This window comes from Bombus huntii, chromosome 15 (assembly GCF_024542735.1).
Source record: "Bombus huntii isolate Logan2020A chromosome 15, iyBomHunt1.1, whole genome shotgun sequence".
NCBI classification, from domain to species: Eukaryota; Metazoa; Arthropoda; class Insecta; order Hymenoptera; family Apidae; genus Bombus; species Bombus huntii.
This window is the reverse complement of record NC_066252.1, coordinates 10,255,705-10,276,369: the sequence shown is the minus strand read 5'-3', so window position 1 is coordinate 10,276,369 and position 20,665 is coordinate 10,255,705. Positions and strand designations below refer to the sequence as shown.

The following is a 20,665-nucleotide window of genomic DNA, read 5'->3' as shown; positions in this document are numbered from 1 at the left end:
ACACATATATGTTAATTCGACTGCTATATAATTCGTGGTGATTAGAGTTTGCCACTCGTATTTGTCAGAGGTTTTAAATACTCGAAAAGCGAAAATACAGAGGTAATAAATAAGCAAAGAATCGCGTAAATTGATAAGTAAATATTGTCTGCTAATACGTGGTTAATATTTACATGACGCTGCTGTAACGTCAGCGTTCGTCGATGCATATGTGTGCGCGCGCGCCCGCGTGTGTGTGGCATAGATCTGTTCGTTTTGCTCCAAAAACTCGCACGTAAAACGCGGGGGAGAAAGGTTGGGAATCGCGTTAGAAGAACGCCGCTGTGCGTGCCAATCCAAAACGTAATTTACCGTTGCAAATATCGTACAGGTATTTCGTGCGCGTTTCGTACGATGCGATTGTAACGAATTGCAAGAAAGCTGTACGAAACGAAACGGCAGAGAAATTATGGAAAACTTGGTCGGGTAAAACGCTTTGATTACACGATCGGTTCGCTGAATCGCGCGGCCTTATTATCAAGATGTTGAAACAGAAACGTCGGCGTTATTGCTAAAGAAGGAAATCGATATCTTATCGGTGTTTCGCGATAACATCGAATATCCTGCTCGCAAAACCGTAGATATATACGTTTTATGTATCAAACTACAACGTTTATTTCTTTTCAAAGCGTATAGACGAGTGTGTTGGGATGTAGGTCGTAGATTTCCAAGTTACGGTTTACGCAAAAAGAGGTCAACGGTAATGCAAGGTGCATACATCCAGCTGATCACGAATTCACCGAAACATTTCGCTTGTTCGCGCATCAATGGAAACGCGATGACACGACCAACTTTCTTGCGGAACAAGCCGCTGCCGTTGGTAGCGACGGAAACAAGAGTTCGTTTAATGGCACGGTTTATTACGATCCATAGTTAGCTCGCGAAAGGAACGCGTATTTCGTAAAATCGTAAACGACGTAGGCGTTCGTCGGAAGATTCTAAAAATCCGAGTTAATTTTTCTTGCGACGATTATCCTATCATTCTTGTAATATCGTTTTGTTATATTGTTATTATTATTATTATTATTATTATTGGTAAAATTACGTAAAATCATTGTCACACCATCGATAATCGCAATACAGGTAATCGACGAAACGTCCGAGTCTTCGAACGCTACCATTCTTTTTGCCTATGCGCGACACGTGCACTAAAACGTACGAGTTATATAATTATTCATTGTTACTTACGTAACGTCGTAATCGCCGAGTGAACCAAAGGAATACGAGATAACGGAAATGCGAAATACAGTCGGCGATACAGCAACGTCAGAGGTAAGTATACCTGCTATGTAAGTTTCTGGAAACGGATGGATCTCTAAAATTGTAACCTTCGAGTCGAGAAAGACACACGTGCGAACAAACAGGGGGAAAAATCTCGGTGATGTAACTCGATTCATCGGTAGACGCGAACGAGCGTGAATCGAAAGATCCCATCTGGCAAAAATTCAGTCTGCTACGATTTATTTCTGATCGATCGGTTAACCATCGACGAAACCAAGTTCGTCAACGAACAACGGCTCGTTTTCCATAGATTCGTGTTCGCGACGTTCGACAGTGGATTCGACCCGATCGTAACTAGCCAAAACGTTGCAAGGAACGGTCACGATGTCCGTCTCGTTTTCGAAAGTCGGTCGAGGCTGTTGCGACAAGGGACAAGTGATTGAGAAACAGCGCAAAGGAGAAAGGGGCATTTTGTTCAGCGCCAAAGAACCAACTATGAATCGTCAAACATTCGTGTAACGATAGCTCGTGGGTAATGTACAGATATCGGGTCTAACATTCGACGGGCAAGGGATCGTCTATTTACGATAGCCCGATATTACATATACAGCTAGAACAGCAAAGCTTTCAGTTAAAGTCGGTACGATCCCCTTCGTTCTGCATATTTCTCATCGAATCGACTACCCTACTGTTACCAGACCTTTGAACGCTTGGAATCTAACGCGTTCGCTTTGACCTGTGGAACAATATCCGCCAGAATAATTCTCAGCATTTCAAATATCGCGATACGCGTACACACGGAATAATACAGAGAAACGCGAACTGATCCAACTTTTTTCCAAAATCTCCGTGATTTGCTGCGCTTTCTTGGAAAACAGAAAACATCAAAGGAAAAAGCTCGCGAGGAAAGATTACATTCGTTCGTTTCGACGTAATCTTTCGACGCAAAGAACGTGGAATTTTTCTATGGTCTCTCCGTATATCTACTCGTTTACGATAAACGATACGGTTCTTCGACGATGATATCTCGATCTCGATCTTCCTTCGTTTCTTGTACCTGAACGTTTGAACGATAGCGCGACGATAGCGTAGAACGCTGGAATAATTACGACGTGAATAGAAAATGGTAGAGAGAAAAGGAAACGAAATGTATCCGCGGTGAGGCGTTACCAAAGAAAACGGGCGAAAGAAGGCGCGGAGGGGTAAGCAACCTGGATCAAAATGCATTCCAGCGCGAAGTACAAGCAGGGAGAGGTTTTCCCGAGGGGTAGAGTGCGAAATTGCGCGGGTCAGGCCAGGTCAAGGCACTCTATCGGCGAGCGAAATAAAGGGTGAGCTAAAAATCGCGACTCGCGCCACGAATCGATATCGTACTTGTACGATTTCACGAATACCTGTCTTACGCGCAACAATTCACCAGCAAAATCTTGAACATAGAGCATAACGGTACAATTCTAACGCGCGTTAGCACGAACATCGAGTCGCACAATTTGAATAAAAACGAGATGACGTAAATGAAAGACGAACGATCGTATTAAGTAAGCGTAATATCGATTAACATGTCTCGTAAAATCTGCAATAGTATTCGTTTCTATTATAGAGTGCGTACGTGGTTTCCTGCGGGGTCGAGTGTGAAACAGGTGCGTGGCACGTACCTGTGCCTGACGTACCTGAGGGACGAATCTTTTAAACTTTAAAAGGACGGTCCTTTCGCGAAAATCCACAATGGAGACCGTTCAAACGTTTCGACACGATACGACACGAAACGATTCATTACGATACCAGAAGCGTGCGTGACACGGACATCCCTCTTTGCCACGTGCACGCGTAAATACATACCTACACATTGGCGCGTTTGGTATCGCGATTGTCATCACCCATCATCGACTTGTTCGACTCGACGCCGTTCGAAAATAGCAATGATTTCTCTTTCGGTTATTCTGATTTGAAAGTACTTGAAAACACGGCAGTTGCCATTAAAACGTAATATCGATTATCATGGGCATCGATGGACGAGCAAAGTAGCGCATGTTCTACGTCAAATTACATAAACAAGGAGAAAGAAAAAAGAATAAAGAACAGAATGGAAATTTTCGAACGCGCTGTTTCATCCTTGCTCGGGAAGTATTTGTATGTTACGACGGGCACAGTCATCGATGAATCGTCATTGAAAGCTGTGTATGTGTATATACAGTCTGTATATTTGATGTTGTTTATCAACTTCCCCTCCCTTACTCCCAACGCGCCATCGTTTGATATCCTCTGGTAATATACCGTCTCTTGCCTATCTTGCCTATATACTCCTATCGTAGTTATAGAAAATAAAGCACGCGTATAGATACTCGTTACGAGATTAAAAAGAAACTTGTTCGAAAGGGAGTAGCCCGAAAAGGATCTACGCAACGTTGAGGGGACTAGCTCGAGACAAAAAAAGCGGTGAAAAAAGAAAAAAAAAAAAGAAACGTAACGCTCGCGACGACGAAGAGCGAGAGGCAGGATGCGCGGCTACGCGGGTGCGAGGTGCGATCACGTGGCGGGACACGCGTCGACGAACTCTCGGCTCGAGCCGAAAACGGGCAGGCTGCACGGAGTGTGGTTGCGTCACCGTGCTCCGAACCCGTGATCACCCCGCGCGGCCTCTTTGCGAAATTCGAGAGAACCTTCGAACGCCATACGCACGACACGACGCACGAGCCTAGTCTCGCTCGTGGATGGAGCGAGTACGAACGATCGTTCGTTCAACACGGCGACTAACCTACGACAAGTTGTATACTCGACAAATACGTAATATAGGCACCTTTATTGGGGAACGTGGTAGTCCAGATGTCGGCGGTTGAAGGTGTCTCAGCCGGCGCAGCGCCGAACGCGCGAAACATCTTCTTCCGCTATATGGATTCCTATGGGTGCGACTACGGTCGCTCAATCAAGTCGTTGAATCTTTTAACGCGAATGTTTTAACGGCAATTCGTAGGTTAGACCAAAAATCTTTTCGACTCCGTTTTCGTCTGCTGTCGTTGGTCGTTAAACTCGTTCCCCGGTCCGTCCACTCGGCCCGGTCGCGATGGTCGCCGCGCACTTTGAACCTCACCTCGGCGAACGACTCCTCCTGATTTTCGATAGATTCGGCACTACGCGGGTGACACGGAGCGACTGCACGCAACAGGACGTGATCAGAGCATCGGAAGTTTCGAGTTTATGCACAACACACATACGGACAGGAACGGCACACTAACGGGCGCGAGCAGCCAGGCCGAGCACCGGAGTACCGGGGTACCGTTCGTCGATGAACCCTAGATAAAGTTTCCTCCTCCACTATCGAGTCACTTAGCACACACTGGGGCGATCTTCGATTCCACACTGCTACCCACCGCGCACTTTTATTCTTATTTCTATTTTTCCTTTCTTTCTTCCCCTACCCACCCTCTTCCTTCTCACTCCTTTCTTTCTGTATTCCTTCTCTTTCTCCGTGTATGTTTCTGCTGTTCCGCACTATCCTTCCTCCTATTTCACCGAACACGCAACCAAATCAAACACGTATGTAGTACACGTAGTGTCGCTACTATGTTAGCCGTATCGCATCCCAAAGACGAATGGCTCTAAACAGCGTATCTGGATTAACACAGAGTTAAGCACATGTCACGGCCGACGAGGCGAGAGTATTAGTTGCTACGTCGTTCGTTTATACGATAGCAGTTAAACGAACGGAAAAGTTGTCGCGCGCACTTTGCTTCGATTCAACACGTCCCTCGGCCGTGATCTCTCGAAAACAGATCGTCGTTCTTTCTCTTCGCACTTTGCCGCTTCTTTCTCGGGTACTCGCTCCGTCGGCTTCGAACGAGCGTACGCGACACAACCGGCTATTTGTTTTTAGAAAAAGGCGTGGTTACGGTTACGGTCGGCTGTGTGTTACGTTTCCGACTGCGATTGCGCGGCGCGTGAATACGACGTATGATGCGCGCTGTCTGAAGTTCGCTGAAGGAATGGCCGCTCCGCGATGGTCCCCGGCCCCCAGGCGTGGGAGGAAGCTGGTAGCGCGCGGAGGTGCGGTGCGGCGAGGCGCGGCGAAACGAACGTGGTGGGACGAAACGAAGCGAGACCAGGCGAAGAGAGGCGAAGAGAGGCGAAGAGAGGCGAAGAGAGGCGAAGAGCGGCGAGACGAGGCGAAGTCCATGCGGACATATATGTACGCGCGCGGTGTGTGCGCACCTACCGCTTCCACTCTGTTCTGTGTCGACACGTCGACGCGTGTATGTGGTAGCGTTCTCGCGCGCCGGTGTCCGTGTCCGCTGTTCGTCTGCGAACGAGCGCGACAGAGTCGGAGCACGCGCGCAAAAGGGATCGATGGCGCCGCGGCGAAGCTACCCGACCACTACTCCATCGGAGCCACATCGAGCGAAACGCTACTATACGACCAAAGGAGATACAGGAGTCGTCCACGCGCACACGTTCAGTTTCGCGCACGTACACGTGCGATCGCGGAGAAAGAGAGAGAGAAAGAGAGAGAGAGAGAGAGAGAGAGAGAGAGAGAGTGCGTCAGGGACAAACCAACGGCGCGAGTCAAAGCGAGTTCGAACGATGTATGCGAGATACGGCTCGATGACGTACTATGAGCAAGTGGATGGAAGAGCGAGAGGCGAGAGACTCGTACCGCAGGGACGTAAACAAAGTCCCGAATACCCCGATGTAAACCTTACGTGTCGTCCTATTTGACGCTTTGTGGTTTGTTCGATGTTTCATCGCGATCGTAAACGTAAAACGAGTTATCGATAAATCCGAATCTGTTATCTCACCTGTACCTAAATCCAGCCATTAGGAATAAAAAACGGGTTCGGTCGTCTCAAAATACGATCTCGAACTCGCGGTTACCACGGGGTTTGAACAGAGTTCGTGTGAAAAACGATCGAGGGTAGAGAAGTTGATAAAAGATAAAAATGGAAGACGGAGGACGGGGCACGCGTGTGCGTGTAAAAATACAAGCGGAAGCTATACGACGTATATTGTACGAATGTAATGGAAGCAAAAATGGGAACAGATATATGTTGTTGCGCGTATGTACGCGTGTATGTATACGTATGCGTGTTGATATACAGATAGGTAATCTTATACGCACACGTGCGTATATAGTGCGCACGACCCCTTGATAGTCGCGTTGCCTCCGTTCATATTTCAGCATTGAGACGCGATGACTCAAAAACAAGCGTGTACATCGCATCAACGTATTAGTATAGCGCGTGCATCTATCGCCGTCGATGTACATACGTAACTTCTTATCTAGCCGTGCATCGTTTCTCTATTTATTCGTTTGTTTCATCCTCTGTTTACACCCCTTATTTCGACATCTGTTCGAATTCAAGCGCGTCATTGATCCTCGAAATACGTATTTCTGCGCCCTATCGAGACGAAGAAATTAGCGGAAAAATGGACTCGTCGCGTTCTCTTCTCGTACGCTGTTCAAATATATCGGCGTGGAAATAATTTTCGCAGTCATTGAGCCATTGAAACTGTACGGTCAACGCTTTGTCGAAAGAAACGGATCTAATCGATCCGAAGAATCTCGAAATTAAGTATAATATATACGGCGACAGTCGAGCGTAACCTTAACCGTATTATACAAATGAAAGAAAGAATGGCAGCTGAATATCGTATCGACCGATCGAGCCGCGATCTTGCGGTCGTTTGGCAATCAACGAACAAATTGCGCGTACATTATCGCCGAAGATTACGACTGCATCGGCAACCAGAGAATAATAAAAATGTTCTAATATTTCGTCCAAGCTTGTACAACGACGACAACGACGACGACGTGGAAGAACTGGATAATACGCTCAAGGTTGTTTGCTCACGAGTGCGCTGCTTATACGAGCGTTTCTGAATCCACGTGATATCGCGAAATACGCGAACGTTGTTTCGGCGCTTCGTCGGTTTCTTCGGTTACGCGTCGAATTCGTCTCGAAATCGAGTGGAATTTGTCCGCCACTGACGTCCCTTTTCTACTACCTCGCGCATTCCGAATTCCAAGCGATCCATCCATCCCTTCCTTTCGAATCGTCCAAAAGATAACATTTGCAAGCATATATGCGTACAGGCGTCTACGAAAGTGTTTCGAGACTGGCGAACGCATATCGCGATTCCATCGAGATAAAGCTTCGTCATCGTTACGATTTCTTTCTGTTGGTAGATGCACGATATTGTGAATAATTACGTAACATGCCTGTAACCTAACGTTCCTTGAATACGTACGGACGTACTTAAGCGTATCCACTCGGCGTAATACTCGATCGATACCTAAAACGTATTTGAACGATTGGATTAGTCTCGTGCATGAGCGGAATCGATGGGAAATAATTTTTCGACGAATGTTACGCAAATACATCGGCCGATTTACCTACAAATGCGTAATACAGCCTGCAGAAGCCGGCCACTCGTCCAACTATCGCAAACGTTCGAGTAAACATCTCCGATTTGTTGCATCGATCCTAAGCGATTATGCACGGTTCAAGGCATATAGCAAACAGCGTGCACATGTGGTAATATCTATATGTAACGCTGTTCCGACGGCGAGAGGTGTACCGATACGAAGGATACTTTAATCGATGTTCAAGGTTAAACGGCAGAATTATTAGCGCTCGCGCTCGTTGCGACACGATCGCGGTTGCTCGTGCTCGTCTCGCGGTTCGACCAGTACCACGCCGATACGTAGACACAGTGTGTCGGCATTTTGTGACGCATAGCCGTTACATAATCGTTCAGCGTCGAGACGAGCCGCGCGTGGTATAGGTCCTCGTGCTCGATCATCGCCGATCCAATTCGAAGAGTTCGTTGTTCGGCAAATATTCGAGCGATTAAGAGATTTGGCGAACAACGGCGGAAAGCAGCGAATGAAAGAGGAGCGACGAATAACACGGCAAATCGTTCCATTCGTACACGAACGCTCTTATTTCACAGCCGTTAAAGGATAATTGCAGAAAACGAATAAGTGCATATGCAGGGACATATGAAAAATTAGAAAGTCAATTCGGTTGTTCGCGTTATTCCGCGTCTTGGAATCGCGCGACGTTCCAATGTCGTCGTATTTCGTAACCAATAAGCTGGCAACAGCTCGGCAACGGTCACCGATCGAACCATCGTTAATGAAAACTCTAAACAATGGCCAAAGGAGGGACGAAGGAATTTGCGTACGTAGCTTGATCGCGAAAATTAGTGCATGCATAAACGAGGTAACACGCGCGCGCCTGCGCGGTACTCCACTCGATCGAACTGCGCAACGGCGCGATGGAATTTCACGAAGCAGAAACTGCACTCGTACAATTTCGAAACGTATCTCGTCGTAAACGAGCAAATCCGCTTTTCATCGACCAGCTTTGTGACGCCAACGCGCTTCCACGTTTCTCGGTTCGTTTTACGAACCTAGAAGCTACCGCAAGCCGAACGTGTAATTCGTTGGCGATCTTCCTGTTCGCAACTTTGTATCTCGAACGTAGGAAATATCGATCGTCGAGAGATATCGACGTTGAGAGGAAATGGCGAGGAGAAAAGCAACGGATGGAACGTTCCTTGGCCGAAACGGTTGGCCCCTAAGCTAAAATAAGCGGAAGTAAGCAGCACGAGCGCATCTAAATTTAGACGTGGACGTGTGCTCATCGTTCGGCCTTTCGGCCTTTCGGCCATTACGCTACTAGCTTGCTCGTTGCATATCTGGCTGATGGGGGCTCGTGCTCCGGTTAACGTGGAAGCTTCGATTCCAGCACCGACTTCGACATTGACGTGCACGCAATCCCGCCTGAGCATTTTAGGCTGCATGCATAATGGGTATCCAAGATCCCGCCGAGTTGTGGAAAACTGGTCCCATTTGCATTTCGACGCATCGTATCTCCCTACCATTAAGCCTGCCTTTCGGTGTTTCGACCAACACGCGATATCGAAGAAAAAGAAGGCTCGCGTGTCATATTCTTGATCCTAATTTATGTATTTGTTTATTGTGACAGGTGGCAAGCCCGTGGATGCAAAGCGGGACCTCCCATAACGCGGCAGATACGTATTATACGGGACCCGTATTAGCCTGTTTCGCGTAAAATCGTGAAATTATAAAAGAGAAATCTGCGATCTGCAATGACTCGCTTATCGATTCGCTAACGTTATTGCTCGCTAAATTACCGCGCGGAAGGGCCCGGGTTACTCGGAAGCGGCGAAAGGATATCGAGAAAACGCGACTATCGCTGGAAAGCACGTTGTAAATTCTATGGAAAGGATCGATAGAACGGTAATTAGAGACACAGAAGTTTAGCCTGAAAGTAGAGTGGACAAGTTCTCGCGGCTTTTACCGATACGAGGCAACTTTTAACGCAATGTCGCCGTAGTCTTCTCCTTCCTCGTTCATCGATCTCGACAATTTTCGATAAAAAAAAAAAAAAAAAGAGAATAAATCTTTAATATCCGTCCGAACGGAGAGACGATGGATCGTCGCGAGGACGACTGGGAAAATTTGGTATGCACGCAGCCTTATCGTAGATTCGGCGCGAAGGATGGCTGACACGAAAGTAGTCCGTAGTACAAGATGCGAACACGAATCGGCCGGACCAGCTGACTGCCAAAACAGCTGCGGCGATACACGCGATGATGGATCATTGCTTGCTCCGTTTCACTGGTTCGTCGTCTCTTCCGCTTCTCCTTTCCACTTCGACTCGACCTCTCGACTCGATCGTACGACTCTGTGCGTTCAGCCAATTCCCGCGTAATTAGCCGACCTTCTTCTTTTCATCGATTACGCGTATATGCTAAAGAGATCCAAAAGCGAACAATCGATCGTAAGGTAACGTAATCTTACAACTTGGAGAAATTCGAAGAAATCGATGTGCTTATAAAACTATAATTTATATACAGGGTGATTGGTAACTGGCGGTACAAGCGGAAAGGGGGCGATTCTACGCGAAAAAAGAAGTCGAAAACATGGAATAACAATTTTTCGTTCGAGGCTTTGTTTTCGAGAAAATCGACGTTGAATTTTCGCTCGGTACGCCTGCACTTTATCGCGTCTCGTTATAACGGATCTCACTGCAGATCGTTGTGTCGATGGAAAAATTAAAAAAAAAAAAAAAAAATCACCCCCTTTCCGCTTGTACCGCCATTTACCAACCACCCTGTATAAGTATATGTTTGTGATAAATATTTAAATATAAATATACGCGTATTTAATATATAGATATATATTTGTAATAAGCTATCGCCTTGGTCTTTAATCAAGAAATCGACGTACGATCTATTTGAACGGAATTTGAAATGTATCGAACTGATTACCCACCGGGTGTGCTTTGCCTCTCTCTTTCGAGAACTAGCTGTTTTATTTTTGGCCGTCTTACGTAAGGAACAATGTTCGGTCGACGATCGAGGCGACAAACAGCGTTAATCGTACCGTGCGATTTTGCCGCTAATCTCGAAGTACGCTTCAATCGCTCTTTCTCAAGGTACGCGTATCGAAGCAACTATTATTCCTTAAGGAAAATACAAATTGCCGTTCGTGTTGCAGAGTCACGCAGTGACGAAGAGATACTCGGTTTTCTGTACGCGATAAAACGTTTGTTGTACCAAATAGAAAGTTACCGTTATCCAATCCTGACGGCGGCTAAAAAAATTCAAAGGCCTTTTCCGTCTCTTTTTCTTACGATTAACCAATTGTCGCGTTGGCTTGGAGTCTGTCGATGCCGAGGAAAAAATTGTTACGAGGAACGTAGACGAGTCGAGGATAAAAACTATCACGTTCCATGGGATAAAGCGAAACGCCGAAAAACCGGCACCGGTGGACTAATAGCTAGAGGAGAAGTACGGTCGCTCGAGCGTGCTCGCGATACTCTAACTCTGGTTCGTTAATTTTTTCGTCGCGTTACGATTCGAACGAATTTACCCGAGAGTCGTTCGAGCCTCTCGCAAACCACATTGATCGATACCATAAGTCGAAAGTACGTTTGTCGAATTTCCCTTAGAATTTACCATCGCTGCTGTCACGTTGCCACGAACGATCTCGCACAGGTCGTTTGTCGCTCAAGAATCGAACATCGATCGCGCGCTTATGTAACGAAATTAAAAAATTAATAAACAGTGGTTCGATTCGAGCAGCTTGCAGGAGATTCGTTTCTCGTGGTTTCCTATTCCTTCGCTTGAACGTTCTATATTTTTCGATTTATCACAGCTAACGCCACAGACGAGCTCCGTACGACGCACACGTTGCAACGAATTGCGGTTGCGTCACGCGTATAACGCCTTCAATGAAATATCGTAACGAACATGATATCTGATATCGTACACGGTATCCTTGAATTTATATAATGTCCATTCTTTCGTTATTCGTTAAGGCTTCTTTCGTTCCCCTCTATCCTCGCTCGTCGATCCTTTTCACCCTCCCCCTTCCTCCTAGTTTCCCCTCCATCCATCCATCTAAGCGTCTATCTGTTACTATACGTTCGTTACTTCTCGCACGACTCTTCCTACACGATACACGAAACGATTGCGTAAGGATTTCTTCGCTTTTGTAAATAATTGGACGATGCTCGAGCGACCAGTTCCATCGCCAAACAGCAATACGGAATTATAAGCGTACAGAAACGTAGAAACTGCGGCCACTTTGGTCGCTGACTTTGACAGCCGACGATCGTTCTCCCTGTCGACTTGTCGTGTATCTTACGACGAACGACTTACGTTTTTCCGTACGACCTATTGCATAAATATAGAAAGACGCTAGTCATCGGAGAAGTATTTGCGAGCGGCGAGTTGCTACAAATACGAACGCATTTGTTCGCTTAATTGTTTCGAAAACTGTGCGTTTGAGATCAGTCGAGTCTATGAATGGAGAAAGGAGCACGGGGGTAGTTGGAGTCGCTCGACCGACAGCGGTCGAACGCGATAGAGAGAGAGAGAGAGAGAGAGGGAATAGACGGAGAATAATGACGTTCGTTCCGGAGAATAATTTTCAAGAGACGACAAAAAATATTTAATTGCTGTCAGTAGGATGGTTTCGATTCACGCTTCGATAAATAAGAACTATCGATGGATGGTAGATATTACGTGATCGGGAAATAAAATGTCAAATACCATAGACGCGTAATTGCGTAGGAATTAAAGAGCGACGTAAGACGGAAAATGCAAGCTCGATAGGTTACAAGTGCAAGGACGAGAAAAGAGTCTGTTAGGTGTCCCCGAGCGAGTAGCATCAGCGATCGCGCGTGTCGCTCGTTCGTTCGCCCGCCAACCGCTTTCATCCACTCTCGTTCTTGCACCCTTTTACCCTTTTTATTCTTTGACGTAAGCCTTTTGTCCCTCAGGATATTTGCGGAGCTTTGTTTCGTCGACAGTATGTACAGCGGCTTAAATATACGTCGCTAATGGCACGGAACCGAAGATACAAAGGGTTGCTCGCTACTGCTACCGTTCTTACTATTACTGCCACTGCTGCTGGATGCTGGCGTGTTTATTTATAATTTGACCATGGTCAAGAAAGGAACGATCGAATCGGTGGAAGCTAAAGATCGACTTTCAAAGCGGACAGAGTTACTCGAACGATGCAAAGAATGCGATCTTTTATAAATAAGGAAATAAAATAAAGCCGCACCACGTAACACGCAGCACGCTCGAAAGACCCAAAGAATGCGTCCTTTTATAAATAAGAAGGTAAAAAAGCTTGTACGTAGTACGCAACGTGCACGAAAACATCGAAAGAGTAATCGAGAGTACAGAGGCTCGCGAAAGTATTCGCACAATTGTAGAAACGTAGAGACATCGCGCGTTTGAAATACGAAAAATTTGGAAATTTTACTAGTTTTGTAACGAAACGCGACTAATGATCAAATATTTCGACGAATTCTAATTTTCTACGGCGAGCGTTCGAACGTTTTCGTGCGCCAGCGTACACGCGCGTAACGACGGCCGAAAGTCCCTTTGCGTCGCGCGAATACGACGTACGAAGAGCAACATTGCAGGTCACTGCAATGCGGCTGATGGTGGCAGTTGGTCAATAGGCAACCAGCCAATTCCGATCGAATTTAAATAAGCCCTTGTGCCATTTTGCACTGTCAGCTCCGAGTATAACGTTTCTAAAGAAACCTTTTTTTGCTTAGTCCACGGAGCGTGCTCGTTACGCGGTACACACGATCGATCCGACGCAGCGCCGCGTTGATCGATGACCCGAGATCGAAAGATCGAGGATCGAAGATCAAACACGACGCGAGTCGCGTACGTCTATACGCTCGATTAATAAACTCGTCCAACGTTGACGGATCGACAACTCGAAAACATCGTAATTTCGATTAAATCGTCGCACCGTTTCGGTATTATCGAAGATTCGCTTTGTAAATAAATTTTGAAACGCAGCGTACGCTTGCGCGATGCCGAGCCGCTTACGATTCCTTTTACGAGCCGCCTAGAGATGGCGGTACGCGTCTTTTCCAGCTTGAGCGTCGTTCAAAGAACACGTCAAGCGTATACTCGGTCGGTATTAACGCCACGGATTCAACGCAAACTGCTTGACAAATTGGTAAGTATAGATGAGTCGAGAATTCCACGAGTCATTCACGGGATTTACGACTCCGTGTGAATACGTTATTTATCGACGAGCGTGTATGGTTCTCTTACAACGGAAACTTATTCGTAATATATTACATTCTCCTTCGTTTCTTCGTTTTAACTTCTAGAGCCCCTCCGCATATATATAGGGGTGTACAGTACACCGTGTGCAGCGGTATAGTATTCGGACTTGCCACGTTTTCCGAGTTAAATATACAAAACTATCGACGAGAATACCGAGAGACAGGAACTTGTAGGAATAGTAGGAACTGTATCAGACGGAAAAGGGAGAAAGGATCGTCGGGTTTGTTCGTTGGTAAAATAATTTTTCCTTCCACACGACCCGAATACTATTTTCAGTCGGACCTTATCGCTTTATACGCTTATTGTTTGCACCGTTACCGTCTTATCGGACGTCAGCTTCATTTTTCAGATTATTATCTCTAATTCACACCCGACCGCTTTATCGTACTCCGCGACGTACGAGAGAATACTATTTCGGAAATTGTTTGCTACTTTTGGTACTTTGATAAACACGTGGCAGCAATACTTCTCCGATAACGGGCACGACCATAATTGCCCGCGTTGCTCGAGATGCGAACGATTCTCGCCAACGATCGGACAACTTTGATCGAATGGAATATTTAGAACGAGCAGGTTTCACCTTCGCCGTGGTCACCTGGCAACTTTTTTTTTTTTACCTGGACTTGGATCGATAGCTGCGGCCGCATCCTCGAGACATCGTCGCATATTCTCGGCCAATATCGCGTCTACACGGCGCCATTTCATAACGGACGAAAGCTTCGTGGCCGATGCGACGCAACAAAAGGATCGTCGCTGGTTCTTCGCCATGAACGCAGCTCGATTCTATTACCTAGCTGAGACGAGAAATTGGTTTTCGTTTTTCTGGACGGATTAAGGTCGAGAATCGCGGAAAGACAGTCGAGTCGATTCAGCAGGATCGATACGAGAACGTCGTTCGTGTCGACGCTGTAACGCGTAGCGTAGTAGCTGTAAAGAAAAAGCTCTGCGATTCTCCTCGTTTCTTCGTCGATTCCGCCTGCTTTTTACGTAAGGCTTGTTTCACACTTGTGACGCGATCTCGCGATTTGATAGGATCGTATCCTTCGTGACACGGATCCATAGTGGTCTACGAACGAAACAGTTTAGTAACTCCGAGATAATTTAGAGTCTCGAGTCATTAAATTTGTATCCCGGGTCAACTTGCTATTCAAAAATACGAAGCTGCCAAATCTCACAGCGTCGCTGCTATATGTAAAGTCTCGACGATATCGTCGCACCACTGGTTCACCTCGTGTGCAAAAACTCGCTACTAAATTACGCATCGTCTTTGACAAAGAAGAGGATGAAAGGGAAAGAGTAAAAAAAGAAACACGCAGAAAGAAAGAAAGAAAAGAAAAAACGAACGAAACGTTGCATCGCGAGATTAATTCTCGTTTTCTTCGCAGATCGAATCTCGAGTAGAAGCGCACGAGTATTTACGTATTTACGCGGTGTCCTTTTTATCCATTCACCTTTTCAATTACACGCGTAGCGTTTGTTCGCAGCAGCGAGATGGGGTGCGCGGAAGATAGAAAGGGAACGAGGGGTAGAAAGCCACGATCCAATGAAACCCTAGATGGCTGGAGCGCGGCGTAAAACCACCCTCTATGAATCCCGTCGGCGTTACTAACCGATTACACGGTACACGTATGCGCGATATATAGGTCAGAGAATGCAATCGTAAAGCCCGTGTCGTTCAAGGACGGAAAGTTGGCCGCTGGTTAACCGCTAGCTACTCGCCGTCAGATAATCTGGACGAGTGCGAGCACGCGATCCTATCAATCGGACACGTTCGCTCACGCGGGACATTGTTTTCATCGTACGATGCCGAACCGATTTAAACGGGTTACAGTTTTCATCCGTAATGGATAGAAATCTTGGTCCGTAAAAATACCGAGCGGAAGGAAATTATTCTTAAGCATTGTTCGTGTTTAACCACGGTGCGACGCGATGCAGTATAAAAACGCAGCGATAACGCAAAATCGATCCGCTTATTTTCGAAAGGATCTTATCGACGCGGAACACGCGATCGTTAGAGTCCGAGTAGCGTGATCGTTCTCTCGATGTAGCTTCTAACGCGCGTTTGATCGTTCCTTTCGTGCTTTCGTAACGAAATCTGCAAAGCCGAACCACGCGAGTTTAAGCTCGAATAATTTGCCATCGCTGATACGCGTATATTTGAGTTTAAGCCGTGATTCATCCGCGTTTCCTCGGCATCTTGCTAGATGCAAGAGGAACACGCACGTCGCGGTTAGAACAAAGGACGACGCGAAGAGCGTTTCGTTTGGTCCGAAAGATGGCTACGACGCGTATACAGCCGGCTATCGTTGCCGTCTCGAGGTTGCACTCGGATTTTCCGAGACTTGACCTACTGGTGTGGTTTAAAGTGCCATGCTGACACTTTTAAAGATGGCGCCGTAGTAAGCACGCCCACTCAACGGAGCCTTACAATGCCTCAAGAGAGGTTTTTGTTCTAGAATAAAGACGGGTTCGCACTCTGGCGATTTGCTATCCCATCCTAGCTCTCAACCCTATTATTCGTTTTTCACCGAAGAGTATCTTCGACTAGACGCCGTTTTGCGAAAGGGTTACTCCTTATAACTCCTCTGTTCTTCCAGCCATCCTCTTTCTCTCCGCCCTCTGTCGAAGCGTAAATTTCTATCGGAAATTATCGTCGCGATCTATTCTTCGTTACCGCGAGCTTGTCCCCGGCCGATCGTTATTTCCGATGGTATTTCGATCGTGAAGAGATTTTAATTACGGCTATGTAAGGGTTTGCGGCGAGTTAAAAAGGAAAGGCAGGACGTCTCCGATGGTCTCCGAGGGAGCCGATAATTACGCGATCGGAACAAAGTAGGTTGGCCAAAATATTTCTCTACGCCTGTTCTTGCTGCTACTACGTTCGTACGCCGTGTATCGTTTCATCTTTCACGAAGCTTCCCGCGTCATTCGCAAAACTCGACGAGTCGTTTCCACGAGTCTATAACCTGTAACTCGCGACTCGTCGACTCGCCGATATTATTAGCTGCGAAATTATCGAACAAGGAGGACGTAATTCGTGCTGAATAAATAATCGCTGCATCGTCGCAAGGCAAATTTATCGACCTGGATGAACCAAGGCGACACGAGTCAACGAAGAGAGTCACTTTCTCCAGAAGCTGCTAAATCCTACGAAGCTTCTCGGCGAGGATCCTCTTGTCGCGCGCGTTTCCATGCTAGAACGACCAGAGTAGTCGACTTTAAGACGTACGAACAAATTCCGTGGCTGTGGGATGTCGAACGCGGTGTCGTCGCGGGTGTTGGCGACGACATCGGGCGTTTGGTCCTTCCGGTGGTCGATGTTGGCGGCGTCGTACGGTTTCGGTGTGTAGACGCACCACTAAGGAAGAAGAGGCCTCGCGATACCACCCTTGCCCTTGACTGTAGGCGCGAGACCGCTTGTCTGAGGGTTGTGTCGGAGCTCGCAGACAGGGTGAGTAGGCGCGAGAAAGAAAGCGCGATCGCGAACGAGAAGGGAAGCGAGAGGCAGAGCATCGCGAGACGCAAAGCGTTTGCCGGTCTCCTTCCTACTTCTTTCGGCTCGGTCTCTATGTTGGCTCGCGAAACTCGAGCTGGACGTGTAGATACGGTCGCGTCGAATCGCACAGAGTGTACGGGATAGAGCGAGTAAAGTGTGTAGAGTCGCGTCGAGTGGAGGGTGCCGATAAGGGTTGGTCTGCGTTAAGTGGTCGGTTCGGCGGCTGTTTCGTTGGTCTCTCGTTGCTCGGAAAGCTAGTTGTCTCATTCCGCGCGCCGATCTACCATCTTTGCCTATCGACCATCTTATCGCATTATGCACGTTCGACAACTTGTTTCGTTACGCACCGTCGTCCAAATCTTCCCGTATTTCCTCCACTTTCTTTCCTTCTCCCGTATCCGTTACATTTTCGTTGTATCCATCGAACACTAAATTTGGTCAATTTGCGTAGTCGATTTTGAGACGGAGTTTGATCAAATTACGAAGAGACATCGAGACGATCGTATCTGGTACGTGTACGCGTAGACAAAACCTCTCGTTAGATTCTTGCGACGAACTTTTCAACCTCTTCGAACGATAACTTTGTATTCGCGGATTATCGCGTCTTCTATTCGGCGAAGTTCGCAAACATCGAATCTACGTTTTATTACGAGCATTGGAAAATCGACTTACCTTTCACGTGTTCAGAGGTATCCGCTGTACCTCGCATGATGTCGCTCAAGTAATGCTCCAACGTTCTCATACTGTCCAACGGTGAATTGCCATTTGTCGTCATACGATCCTGCAAAAACAGTGAAATTTGTTCGTTATTTAGCTTGCATCGGGCGGGAAATCGGGCGGTTTATCCATTTATTTAGTAACAGGTCGTAAGAAGGGGCCGACGAATCGTTTCGAACGTTTCGCCAACTACGGGAAACCGATCGTTCGCGAACTCGACTTGCGAGGCGTTCGCTCGACTCGCAATTTCTACAGCGAACGAATTTTAATTTTTCACCGTCTCTCGTTATCGCGTTTCATCGAAACGAGCCTCTCTCGCGGAGAAAGGGCTTTTGAGGACGAACGAGTACCTCGATGGAAAACTTACCCGGCAGCGATGTCGCGCTCTCCGATGAATAGAGTAACCAAAGACGAGAAGAAAAGGAAGGACGAGGGAGATGAGAAAAGAAGCAAAGTTATGGATTCGAGTCTAGTTTCCTCGGAGAAGGTTACGCGCAAACGGACGATTTAGCTTGCCGTAGTCCAAGGTCCCTACTTTTAGATAGAATGGACATTCTTTGTTTCGGAGATTCCGCTTGTCATTGAGAATACGTCAGATTTGTATCGTCTGGCTTCCTGCGATTTCCTTCCTAAGGCTTCGGTCGAAAAGGGCCGCTGGTCACGGCAAAGATCGGCATTCGAATAAACAGGCTTCGACGTTCAAGTCGTATTTATCGGAAAAGGAGGAAACGTCTGGAAGGAGATTTATTATTGCGAGTATTGGTTGACCGTGAATGCACGACGCGCCTGAGAAAATGACGTAACGATTAACGGAGGAAAAGCAACGATTACACGCGTCCTAGAATCATTCGCAAGCGAATCGATCGTGAAGCGTCCGACCACGCGTCGTCCTTTACTACTGAACTCGTTTCATAGCAGAATGCGCTGTTTATTTCGTTTCCACGAACCGCTCCGCGAAATAGGGAATTCGTTCAGTCGAAACTTTAACCAACCGCGCATCGCACATCTATCGCTATAAAGTCAAAGGTAATGTCTATTCCGAACGTCGGTATTTAACGTTCGTTCGATCGATCGATCGGTCGATCGCGAGTAATACGCGGCTAGCGAAAGTATTCAAGAACGGAAAGAAAGAACCTAAAATATGCGAAAGAGAGAGGAGTGCGAAGCGATGGACGAGGCAGAAGGAGAATCGAGCTAAAAAGCACGCGAATAATATCGAACATCGGGCTGCGACGTAAATTCACCCGATTTTGTTTACTCGTCCTGGCAAATACACGTTACAACTCAGCGCGTACGAATTAATTCTCTCGATCCACCGTTACGTTATGCCAAGAATCCGAAGACAAAGTGTTTGTCGAGTGACGAAACGATTTTACAAGCTTAAAGAACCGACTTTGCCGACTTTGAGAAATCGATTTGATCGGTTCGTAGTATCCTCTTAAACGTAGACACGGTGATCGTAAAAGTCAAATTCTAATTAAAGTACATCTTGACAGAAATAGGCGAGTGTCCACGCATTTCCGAACACCGTGCTGTGTGCATATAGCACGTATCTCTCTGTATCGTTGTTCGTTGGTGCAGGGCGAAAGGTGCAAAGGTAGCCCCACTTTTTTCGCATTCGCGTTTTCTTCGTATTACCTGGAACTCTGAGGTGTATTTTCTCCACCCTCCTACGTGAACACCGACTCTCTAACACTGCCGTGTTCCAACCTAGTTCCCCTTCTTTGGTTTTAAGGCCGCCCACACATTGCTGCAAACGTGACTGAGGTGCGCGCGCACACACTCACCCACACATGCCCAAACGCGCGAATCACGAACGAGCGCACGAGCACCCTGCTAGCCGATTTCCGTGCACGCGCACACATCCGTGTGCAAGCACAAGCGCAGAGCAACCTTTCCTCTCCCTCTGGCCGTGTCGCTCCGTTTCCGTCTAACGCAAGGCACGCTGGAAAATCAATATAGGGAAACCAGGAAGCGACGGCAGGGCGTCGACAGCAACCTCCGTGCAGGCTCCGTCACTGTACCACCCCTATTCCACTTGTTACCCCTCTGCTTCTCCTCTTAACTTTGCTTATCCATTTACCTATACATTCCTTTTCTTCCCTTTTTACCCTCTACTTTAGCTTCGATCGGTTAGTGTTTTTAGGTTATGTTTTTGTTTTCTTCCGTACGTTTCGCGAGACCAGTACAGAGATGTTATTTAACGCGCGATATCGCGGTCAGTTTATCGCCTAGACGCAAATCTTGAGAAATATAGAACACCTGATTTCATATTTTCCGAAAAAATAACGATTATTAAGAATACGTAGATCCTGCTGATTACGATAAGAACGCGTCACTGTGAATCTATGAAATTTTTATGAGAATTGTTCTAGTTCTAGCACGTTAATAGAACGTAGATACGATATAATGGAAGAGAGAGAGAGAGAGAGAGAGAGAGAGAGAGAGAGAGTCGCGTGTCGTGAAAGAAACGAAAAAGGGAACGACACGGAGTGTTAGTCGATTCGTTTCGATTGAAGAGCGAAAGCAAATATCGTTTCGCGACTAGCGTGGAACGTT

General features: G+C 46.8%; 1 protein-coding gene and 1 long non-coding RNA gene across 3 annotated transcripts in view; one reads left to right on the top strand and one right to left on the bottom strand.

Annotated features, from left to right (window-relative positions):
* Positions 1-20,665, bottom strand: part of LOC126873999 (cytoplasmic polyadenylation element-binding protein 2-like) — a 64,440-nt gene that overhangs the window by 34,611 nt on the left and 9,164 nt on the right. For both annotated transcript variants that reach the window (XM_050635513.1, XM_050635514.1), the window contains exon 3: positions 18,062-18,170. In XM_050635513.1, the coding sequence (XP_050491470.1) occupies positions 18,062-18,170 (109 nt within the window). The remainder of the gene's footprint in view (positions 1-18,061; positions 18,171-20,665) is intronic.
* Positions 8,287-12,866, top strand: LOC126874012 (uncharacterized). Its single transcript, XR_007692608.1, has 2 exons — positions 8,287-8,435; positions 9,246-12,866. It is a non-coding gene; the product is annotated as an uncharacterized LOC126874012 (long non-coding RNA).